The sequence below is a fragment of the Chaetodon trifascialis genome, chromosome 6 (assembly GCF_039877785.1).
Source record: "Chaetodon trifascialis isolate fChaTrf1 chromosome 6, fChaTrf1.hap1, whole genome shotgun sequence".
Lineage (NCBI taxonomy): Eukaryota > Metazoa > Chordata > Actinopteri > Chaetodontiformes > Chaetodontidae > Chaetodon > Chaetodon trifascialis.
Window position 1 is genome coordinate 152501 of NC_092061.1, and position 11480 is coordinate 163980.

Below are 11480 nucleotides of genomic sequence, written 5' to 3' on the forward strand. Positions count from 1 at the left end.
TAAAATCTGAATAATTTGGTGTCTAGTAATAATGAGAAAATGTGCCATTCGTGTTCAGCTGGACTCAATGATGGGAATGATAGAGTGCAGTCACACTGCAATATGAATTCCTGGATATCAGGTTTGTGTAGTGATCCCAGTTTGCTGTTAAAGTGTTCTGAAGTAGTAGATCACATGATCACGTCACATTTGAGTTAATCAATGTTAGATGTGCAAGAACAATATTTCCCACTCACATCTTAAAGTGTTTGATTTGAAAAAGATTTTATTCAAATGATTTACTGTGTGATCGACAGCAGTTCCACAGTGTCGAGCCAGATGTGAAGGAGAACTGATAACAAAGCAGTCAGTAAGAGTAAATGGTGGAGTTTATTTTATTAATCATTTAAGCAACGACACTGGAGGAGAAATTAATCCTGCTGGTCTCTGAATGTCCAAGTCCGATGTTTCTTTGCCCACAAAATCTCATCAACTCACAAAGACTGGGGGTCCATCCCCTCTCCCTACACGCTTCCCCCGCACCAAATACATTTCAACATTCAATATTTGTTGTTTACAGAAATGTACCTGTAAAATAAGGTACACATAAATGAACGAATGATTTTCCATGGTTATTCTGTATCATAGCAAACAAAGTCTCAGCTGAATAAACGCTGTGCCAAGGATGCCCGATGACAACGAGATCATGTGGCATGAACACATATACACAGATACAGGAAATTAGTTTCCATTAATGGCCAATAGAAAAGCTGCAACACTTACCAGTGAGTCATGGGCTGGCACCGCTGTTGTGGTCCAACCAGTAAAGTGGAAAAAGATGTTTAAAATGAGTAGAATTTTTTTAAATTTTATTTTATTTTATTTTATTTTGTCATGTTGACAGCAACATGCTGTGGTAGAAAATAGTCACCCTTAAAAACAAACCTAAAACTAGGCTTAATTAAACTGTTTCCATTGTCCTCACAGATGAAGAAAGAAAATATCAATCAAACTTTATTTGTATTGCACCTTTCATACATAAAAATGCAGCACAAGGTGCTTGACAAAAGACAAAAACATAACATAGCAATATAAAAGCAAATACCCCTCCCAACACACCCGCAGACATACGTCATGCACACACCCACCCGCACACAACCACACACACACACATACCCACACACACCCACCCCAACGAAAATGGCAGGGTACTGAGGCGTCATGAGAGGAAAAAGGAAAAGAAAACCACCTACGGGGAGCTCATCCCCACTGCGAAGGATCACCAGCTGTGGCCACAGGGAGCGCCGCCACGGGGTGGACTCCACACGCAGGGCAGAGCCCCCCAGTCCTCTGGGCCCGAGGGGTCCCCAGGACGACGCCCCGGAGGGCAGACCAGACACCCCTCCCAGTGCGGAGGCCCCCCATGAGGAAGCACTGGAGCTAAAACCTAAAAGACAATAGAATTAAAAGACCTAGAACCTAAAAGATAATAGAATAAAGGACCTAAAACCTAAAATTGAATAAAATAAAAGGACCTAAGAGCTAAAAGACAAAGTGCTCGGATAAAACATGTCTGAGTTCAAAGAGTAAAGAAATCAGTTGAAAGCCAAACTAAACGGTGACCTTTGAACCTCCTTTTAAAAACACCAACGGTCTCTGCGTCCTGATGCACTCCGGCAGGCTGTTCCAAAGCTTCGGACCATAGTGGCTGCATGCCGCCTCTCTGTGGGCTTTGGTCCGAACCCTTGGATCAATGAAAAGGCCTGAGCCAGAGGAGCTCAGGGTCCACGAGGGCTGATATGATAAGAACAGGTCAGATAAATAAGATGGCCAAGACCGTCAGGACACTTAAAGACTAATAAAAGCACCTTAAAGTCGATCCTGAAGCCACGGGGAGCCAATGCAGCGAATCTAAAACTGGACCCTCTGGTCCTCGTCAGCACGAGCCGCTGAGTTCTGCTGTAATTGTAAGTTATAGATAGTCTTTTTGGGAAGACCAGAGAGCAGAGCATTACAATAATCTAGACGGCAGGAGATAAAAGCATGCATCAGCACCTCCGTGTTAGCCTGAGAGAGAAACGGGCGGACTCTGGCTATATTTTTAAGATGGTAAAAACCAATCTTTGTTACATTTTTAATATGAGGAATAAAACTAAGCTCAGAGTCAAAAATGACACCCAGGTTCTTAACAGATTGTGATGGTGTAAAACCTTGTAGTTTTAGTAAAAGTGTCTCTCTCTTGCCTTCAGGACCAATAACTAAAACCTCTGTTTTATCCTGGTTGAGCTGTAGGAAGTTTTCTGCCATCCATGACTTAATGTCTAAAATATCTTTTTAAAAGGTTATCAATAGGCCCTGTGTCATCAGGAGACACAGCAATGTAAAGCTGTGTATCATCAGCGTAGCTATGGAAGCTGATGCCGTGTCTCCTGATGACATCCCCAAGGGGAAGCATGTAAAGATTAAAAAGTACTGGACCTAAAATTGAACCTTGGGGTACCCCAGACTTCATTTCACGGGTTCTGGAGGAACATGTATCCAAACTTACATAGAAACAAGGGTCTGTGAGATATGAGTAAAACCAATTAAAAACAAGAAAGAAAATATTAAACCAGCTGGTGAAGATAATAGAGCATTTTAGCAGCTAAAGAGCCAAATATTTCCCTCAGGAGCTGGAGACCAAAAACAGAGCTAAAAGAGAGAGGATACTGGACTGACATTCATCAGGTGACACAATCAATCAATCAATCAATCAATCAATCAATCATCATGTTGTTGTGCAGCTGCTGGAAGAAACTGTTAAGAAGACAAACGTATCGACTGGAAACACGAGTACACTGCTAACAGCTGCCAACTGCCAATTCAGCAAACTGTTAATGAACAGTTTGACTAAATGTAAATGTAGATATAAGCTAAATAAATGGGTCTATAAAGTGAACAGCAGTCAATACCTCTGGCTGCACACAGCAGCACATCTGATGAGCTTTTACGAGGTCTTCTGAAGGCTTTAATTGTTTCTTTTGTCATATTGGTTCTTAGATGGGCCTATATGTTGGTTTTAGCATGTTAGCATCTATCAGTAACATCAACAATTTTTACTTTCTCCATTTTCACACAAAAGTCAAATTTCATAATTTCTGATAAAGCTGATAAAATTCAACAGAAGGAAAAATTCTAGAGGAGCTGATTATGCGTAGTCACTCTTGGTGTACATGTCCTCTGAGAAGAAGGTCAGGTCAGGTCAGGCTAAGAGAAGTTAATGCCACTCAGGTGAAGTTTGGTGGCATGTGCTTTGATGGCCATCACAGAATGGGTGTCAGGGAACGAAACAGATCATGGTGACGAGCTCAGATGACCACAAGATTATGTTGTACTGGTCACCAAAGTAGCAGAAAGTCTTTCATTGATCGCGTCTGGAGTCCTGACTGAGGGAAAAATGACCCACTTACAGATTTCGACTCACCTCCATGACAGGAAGAAACCATCCGAAAGGAGCTCAGCAACACTCAAAAAACAAGAGGCTGAGCACAGGACATGATGGACAGCTGATTGTCATGGTACCAGTACTTAACATGACAGAAGAGCGGGGAGAGAGAGACACAGACAGACAGACAGACAGACAGACAGACAGACAGACAGACAGACAGACAGACAGACAGACAGAGTTAGAAAATGATCATAAATGAAAAAACTGGAGGAATGAATCGAATCTGTTTCTGGAGATCGATCAGGATGCAGCAGAAGATCAAGATGACTGATTAATTAATGCCAATCATTCTGAACTCTTTAATCTGTGTCCCAGAGTCTCTTAACAGGTCTTCTGTATCATCATCCGGAGGACCCCGTCAGCTTCCTGCAGAGCTGCCTGATCTCCACCAAACAGCTGGGGGGTCCGGAGGCTGTTGCCTGGGACACCTTCATCCTCCTGGAGAAACACCATCTGAGCCCTGGGGCCCCCAGAACAATATCTTTACCCGCCAGACCAATATCTATACCCCCAATCCAATCACTACCTCCAATAAAACCCCAGACACCCCAAACACTGTCATGTATACCTCCCACAACACCATCACTAACCCCCAGAACAACACTTATACCCTCTACAACATCTCCAATACCCCAAATAACAACTCCAATACATCCCTTGATACAATTAATATCTCCCAAAAGACCACTTGTACCAACTGTAACACCACCAGTACCTCCACTAAAATTCCACATACCTCAAGCAGCACCCCCAATACCCCAAATAACATCCCAAATAGCTCATATGACACCATCAGTACCCCCCAAAACAACATCTGTAACCCCTACAAAACCCCAAATAACAACCTCAATACCCCAAATAGCCCAAACATCACCACTTACACTACGAGCAGAAGCCATCATGACCCATCAACATCAGACAATACCTCTAAGGTCCCCAGCATTCACAGTAGCCCAGCGAACACATTCTGGGGCCCAGATTTCCTCCATTAAGCCCAAAACATCTGCTGAATCCAACGTCCCTGCACCAGCTCCACCTGGACCTGCAGTGACCCCCCCAACTGTTCACACTGTGAGGAAGGAACGAACCACAAAGATATTCAGCACAGAGGGTGAGATACTTCACAGAAAAAGCTTATGGATTTTCAAGAGTTCAGTTCTACAGGAGTTCAGTTCTCTGGTACTTCAGTTCTGTGGCAGTTCAGATAGAGTATAGACCAACAGGAATTCAGTTTAAGATCAGGTCAGCAGGAGTTCATTTCTGAAGGTGTTCAAGATCTCAGTTGTCCTGGAGTTCAGATAGTTCAGGAGTTCTTTGTGAACATACTCTTAGAGAAATACTTCAAATGAGATTCTCAGAGATATGATGTAACTCTTCGCAGTTTCCCTCCTCTTAGCTCCTCCTCCTGGTCTTCCTCCATCTCCAGTCCGGTCTCAGCTCTCTATAGACTCGGACTCTGAGATGACAGAAATTTCAGGACTCCTGCAGGAAATCAGCATCCCCCCTCGTCAGAGGCCACGCCCCCTGGTTGTCTTCGTCATCGGTGAGAGAACTTGGGAGAAAGCTCCAGTAAAACACAGAACACTGATGACTGCATAATTTGCTGTCCTGGTGGACACATTTGAAGCTGATGACTCCAATTCTGGTGTCTGGCTCTGCAGTCTCTCTGACTCTCTCCACATAAGCATTTTTCAATGCACACAAAATATTTATCGTTGTATACAAATGTTAAACAAATGCTCGTACAAAAAAAAAAGGTTCTCAAATTAATTTCTGAAGCACACATAAATATATCTTCTTTAAAATAAATGCAGAACTGAAGCCAAATAGGTCCAGTGTTCCAAATATCTGGGTACTATAATTGATAATAAACTCACATTCCATTCCTCATTTAACTACTGGTGGCTGATGATGACTAAGCACACCCTGGGTTTCTTGTTGTCAATGTTTTCATGTTTTACACATTTATTTGTGTTTAGTGTATTTGGCCACAACACAGTGACAATAAAGTTTAAGCTGAAGTTAAGAGATCTGAACCAGCACCAGTAAGAAGTGGAAACCAGTGCTGATCAAGCATTATCTTCACCCTTTGTGTGAACAAAACCTTCTGCATTGCCCCTCTGTTAAACGCTTTAACAGTGTCTGAACTCTGACCTCATGTTCAGCTCCAATGATGTACAATGTTCCGGTGGTGGTGGTGGGGGGGGGGGGGGGAGGAGTTTCTGGTGTCTTTTTATGGTCATGTCAGAACATTCTTATTTCCCCATCAGGTGGTCCAGGAAGTGGGAAGGGAAGTCAGGCAGCAAGGCTAGCTCGTTGCTTCAGCTTCAGCATCGTCTCATTGGACGAGTTGCTCAGGCAGCAGCTGCTAAGCCACGCCTCTCCCAGCAGGAAGTGGGGTATTATTTCAGAAATGATGGGTCATGGACAGCTGGGACCTCAGGTCAGAGTCACCAAACTCCAACCCTGAACCACCAATGACTAATCATCCCCTGAACGCAACGTTGGAATTTAGCATGAACAGATTAAACAAACTCTGTCTTTGCAGGAGGAGACGATCTCAGAGTTGAGGCAACAGCTCTCTGGTCAGCAAGAGGTCAGTGGATTCATTGTGGATGGATTCCCTCGAGACATCCACCAGGCGCTCAGCTTCCAGGAACAGGTACTGACCAATCAAAGAGCTCATTGCTTCACTTCTTCTTTGTATCATGTGTGTCACAATCAGGCTCAGTGGGAACACAAAACAACTCAGGAGAAAAGACTGCTTTTCAACAAATTACACACAGATAATCTATAAAAGCAATTCACCATGCAGGCCCATGGTTTACAGTGAGTTTAGAGCAGCTAAGGGGTGTTGATAAGCATTATGTGATTATTAACATTTATCTGGATATCACCGTGCAATTGCTGAAGTAGTGTTAAATGATGTTGGCACTCTCCTCTTTGCTGGAACAGGTAACTTTCACCTGTGCTGTCCCAGGAACAAGGATACTGCTCTAGCATCTTCTCTCTTTGCAGTTTCGGTGCTGGTGAGATTGCAGTGCTGATTCACTTTTTTGCCCTGTTACCAATATGACTTCTCTTGCCTCTAGGCCAGCATCACAGTTATTGTGCCATGGTGCATTGCAAGCAGTAGCCGGTGTGGACCGTATTGGTGCTGGCTTTACGAATCTGCAGCAACATGTAGGAAGGAAGTTCATCCCCATAGGCTCTCTAGTTCACCCTTATGTTGTGTTCACATTATGGCCAAGTGCTGTATATATCTACCATCGGCTGTTAGTGGCCAGCGATATCATGTTTGTTACAGTGTAGAGTAACTAACAACTGACACATGACAATGAACTGTAAATCCAGAAAGGTGAGCATAACAGGCTACAAATAGAAACAGACAAGCTAGTTCCTGTAACATCATTAACTCACCATCAATTGCTGGTGTAGTTTGTCCACTTTGGACGGAGATTAAAGGCTGCTGAATTGAGTGGCAGCAACAGGAGATATTTCTCCACCAAAGCTACAGGACACATTAGGTTGTTAGCATCAGTTTTGCGTCACACCAGCAAGCAAAAGCATCTTAAGAGGTGTGCAGTGTCTTTTTCCAGTTCTGTCACCGGCATGCAAGCTGTAACACTCACGTTTTTCTCTTTGTTTTTTTTTTATACCAAAATGAGGCATCCAAGTACATGATTTCTGGGGGATTTTGTGTCTGTCCTACTGTGTCACCTTTTTTCACCTTTACCGAAGTTTGAATCTGTGTATTAGCACAATTGATAAGAGTTTGCTCGCTCTGATTAGGACAACTGAAGAAAATGGGCATGATTATGCAGCGAACCAATCCCAACATTTGCACTGGACTTTCTGAAAACCAAGCTGAGTTCACAACCTGTCTAAAATTGTTCAGTGGTCCATTTATGTACTTAATATTAAGTATAAATGATCTATAACATCACCACAATCTTGGTAAGATGCAAGTCAAACTTTGAACCTCTTAAGTATGAAAGCGAAGGCTTTAAAGGCTTTACTTTGAAAGGTTGTAACTTAGGTAAGATGCAGACACTACTTAGCATCAATAATGTCTAGGCCTATGATTTCATCAAAAATCTGAGATTTCAAATCTCCTCAGATTTTTAACATTTGCATCTTAAGCTATTCAAACCCAATGCTTACAGTGGAGTCCTCGACTGCTGCTGCTGTTACATTTGGGGAGTCTGCCATATTCTGTCAATCAATCAGAATTCTGTCAATTCTGATAATACAAATACATACATGCAAACATTTGGAAATGAACCCACTACAGCACAGGCTCCAGCAGGGTGGTAAGAGTTTGGAGGCCACCTCTCCAGTCTGGCCCATGATATGACGAGTCCCAGTGGGAAATCAGTGAAGTACTAAACAAAACCCAGTAAGGCAGAAAATAACATGCTGGTAAAACAAAGCAGTGACTGATGAAGAAAAAGACAGTGGAATGTTCCCATTGCTTTCCTCATGGTCTGTGTGTTCAGATTGGCTCTCCTGATCTGGTGATGCTGCTGCTTTGCTCCAATGAGACGCTGCGCTGTCGTCTGCAGCGACGAGCCACTCACCTCGGTCTCCTAGGAGACAACAGCCATGCCCTGGGGAGACGCCTGGAGACGTTTCAGAGAGACATTGTCTCCATCAGCAAATATTACAGACAGCTACACCTGCTGACACAGGTACACCTGCTGACACAGGTACACCTGCTGAAAAATCTATCCCTGCTGACACAGCTACACCTGCTGACACAGGTACACCTGCTGACACAGGTACACCTGCTGAAAAATCTATCCCTGCTGACACAGCTACACCTGCTGACACAGGTACACCTGCTGACACAGCTACACCTGCTGACACAGGTACACCTGCTGACACAGCTACACCTGCTGACACAGGTACACCTGCTGAAAAATCTATCCCTGCTGACACAGGTACACCTGCTGAGACATTTACACTTGCTGACCAGTGACCAATGATAAACTGCCCTGACAGAGCTGACCTGAGTGGACGCTGAAACCAGAGGAAGCTCTCAAAGCTGATTATCTGAGTGTCACTGAGTTTTATTGAAGCTGCTGTCAGAGTTTAAACTTCTCCTCCACAGATTTACTCACAGGAGACGAGAGAGGTGATGGCCAGCAGCCTCCTCACCAGCTACAGCAGTAAATAAGTCTGTGAGACATCACTACGTCAACACACCTTTACCAAGATGTGTGTGTGTGTGTGTGTGTGTGTGTGTGTGTGTGTGTGTGTGTGTGTGTGTGTGTGTGTGTGTGTGTGTGTGTGTGTGTGTGTGTGTGTGTGTGAGTAGGTGGATGCAGACAGAGATGAGGAGACAGTATTTGCTGATCTGAGGTCAGTCATCAGGGAGAAACTGCTTCTAAAGGATTCAGGTATGGATTGGTTAGTTGTTAATATGCCTGGTCTGTTGCAGGAATGTGTGCGCACTCGTTTATCTTTACGTATCCTTCATACACTTTTGCAGCAACATCAAAGCTGAGTCTAATCGCAGTCTGCTATATTCACTGACTATTCATAGAGAAAAGACAAATACTCATAGATTCATCTGTTTCCATCTCTAGATCCTGCTGATTTCCCAGAATGCAGCAGTGGGGCCAGATTTGACAATCAGTAACAAGAACTGTATCATGCACCAATCAGGGATCAGTGTGAACTCTGAGTGGACTGTTCAGTGTTCTTATTGGATAACTATCCAGTGTGTTGTTGTCCAGTGTTTTCATGTAGCCCACCTGTTCATTAACTGTTTTTCACCTGTGAAACATGTTGTCTGAGGTCAGAATGAGTTTCTTGAGTCTCCTCACAGTGTGTATTCTGTGTATTCACTTCTTAAACAGGCATTTCTCTGTCTCTCTGTCAGCTGTGGTCCAAACTGTACTTCACTTCAGAGTATTTGATGTATTTGATGCGGGTTGTATCCACATGGTTGAATGAGCTCATTGTAAGTCGCTTTCAATAAAGATGTCAAATCAGTTAATGTAATGTCACATCTAGACTCACATGTATCCAACAACTCTGCCACCACGGGCAAAGTCCTCATCAGTGATTCGGAAAAATGAAGAGTGAAGTAAAAATATGAGGATTAGTCATTAACATATTTTGTATCATTTCATTTCACCTAAAATAATTTCTTTCAGGTGAAACCTGTAAGTTCTAATCATCACACTTCATGTAAAAGTTGTATTAAAAGAGCATTAAAGTGTTGTGATGTCACAGCTTTATTCTCCTGAAAAAGACTTTTTCAGACAAGCTGGAGAAAAATCTTTAGGTATTAGCTGTTAAGAGTTTTGTCTGCAGGACATTATCAGCACTGCTATTTAAAGACTGAGGGACACACAGAGCATTCTGGGTAATCACTGTCCTTATCACAGCAGGGAATGTTAATGACATCATATCTGATGACACCTCAGGAGACAGAAATAGACCGAAGGGAAACAGAGAGACATTCAGACAGAGAGAGATGGAGTGATGGAAAGAGTCAAACACGGCCTGCACTGCGTTACAACGGGATGAAAACATGTCAGCATGCTGGACTGCTGTGAACCAGTGACTGACAGACTGTGCTGAAGGTAACAGACGCTGCCAGTGTCTCTTCTGAGACTCCACCAACAGTAGAAGAAGAAAATACATTTATTTTCTTTGAGCGTCTTCAGGTCAAAATTGGGTGAAACTGAAGAAAGCGGTTTCCTGCAGGTTTGTGCAGGTCTGACTGGAGGTTCTGGTTCAGACTGGTTCAGTTTCTTCTGGGAGCATGTTATCTTCTCTCTCTTATCGTCTGTGTTTCTATTCCAGTTTTCTTCCATCTTTGGTCAGCTGCTCTCTCTCTCTCCTCTCTATCATTCTTTCTGCCTCGCTCGTCCCACCTGAAGCCGGTATAAAACCCCGACACCTCCATCTCTGCCCGTTCTCTCTGCAGCATGGCTCCGAAGAAAGTGGAACCGAAAAAGACGGAGGTGAAGAAAGTGGAGGCAAAGAAGGAGGAGCCTCCTCCGCCTCCTAAACCTGCGGAGCCGGAGCCCAAAGCTCCCGAGGTGGACCTGAAGAGCATTGTGGTGGAGTTCACTCCTGACCAGATTGAAGAGTTCAGAGATGCCTTCACGCTGTTCGACGAGACACCCACAGGTGAGATGAAGATCACCTTTGCTCAGTGTGGAGACGTCATGCGAGCGCTCGGCCACAATCCCACCAACGACGAGGTGCTGAAGCTGCTGGGGAGGCCGAAGGCGGAGGAGCTGCATGTCAAGCTGCTTGATTTCGACACCTTCCTGCCCATGCTGCAGCACGTGGCACGGTCCAAAGAGCAGGGCACCTTTGAGGATTTCGTGGAGGGCCTGAGGGTGTTCGACAAGGAGGGCAATGGCACTGTGATGGGGGCCGAGCTCCGCCATGTCCTCTCCACGCTGGGAGAGAAGATGACGGAGGATGAGGTGGATCGGCTGATGGTGGGACAGGAAGATGCCAACGGACACATCAACTACACCGAGTTTGTTAAACACATCCTGGCTGGCTAGAAAACAATGACGGGTTCCTCTGATGGACTGAGCTTATGTCTGTCTCGCGTCTCTCCTCTGTATTAAAAGAGTGTTTCTGTCTGTCTCTGTCTGGAATAAAGCATCTTCAGTCATTGTCAGTGTTTTTGTTTTTTCCCTCTGAGTGATGGTTATTAACGGCTGGTTAGAAAGTCAAACAGCTGAAGCTAAAGCAGGATGAACCAATCCAATATGCTTGTGATTATTTCCATCCAGGGTCAGATTTACTGCAGATGCAACACGTTCTTGCTCAAACACATGAGGTGCATTCATCAAACAGCAGGCTGGAATCACAGTTTGTGTTTGCTTAGCTCTCCTCATTACTTCTGCATTTAAGGGAGCATCATTAAAATAAAAGGAGACAAAACAGGTTAATTATGTACTCGGTTTTACTGAGGTCAAATTAAACATGTGACTGAGTCTGTGGCTTGTGGTGGGGCTGAGGTGTACAGAGGACT

The 11480-nt window shown here is 44.0% G+C and overlaps 1 protein-coding gene and 1 pseudogene across 2 annotated transcripts in view; both read left to right on the forward strand.

Moving 5' to 3' along the window:
• Nucleotides 1-9942, forward strand: part of LOC139332566 (uncharacterized) — a 10624-nt gene extending 682 nt beyond the window's left edge. Inside the window, exons 2-8 of one of the 2 annotated variants that reach the window (XM_070964598.1) lie at nt 3782-4577; nt 4863-5009; nt 5737-5909; nt 6015-6128; nt 7966-8157; nt 8787-8868; nt 9058-9942. In XM_070964598.1, the coding sequence (XP_070820699.1) occupies nt 3782-4577; nt 4863-5009; nt 5737-5909; nt 6015-6128; nt 7966-8157; nt 8787-8868; nt 9058-9110 (1557 nt within the window). In that variant the 3' untranslated portion in view covers nt 9111-9942. Of the gene's footprint in view, nt 1-3781; nt 4578-4847; nt 5010-5736; nt 5910-6014; nt 6129-7965; nt 8158-8786; nt 8869-9057 lie in introns of both variants that reach the window. The other variant, XM_070964597.1, reaches the window with a different exon arrangement.
• Nucleotides 9943-10118: 176 nt separating this feature from the next.
• Nucleotides 10119-11011, forward strand: LOC139332567 (myosin light chain 1, cardiac muscle pseudogene; annotated as a pseudogene).
• The last annotated feature ends 469 nt before the right edge of the window (nt 11012-11480 follow it).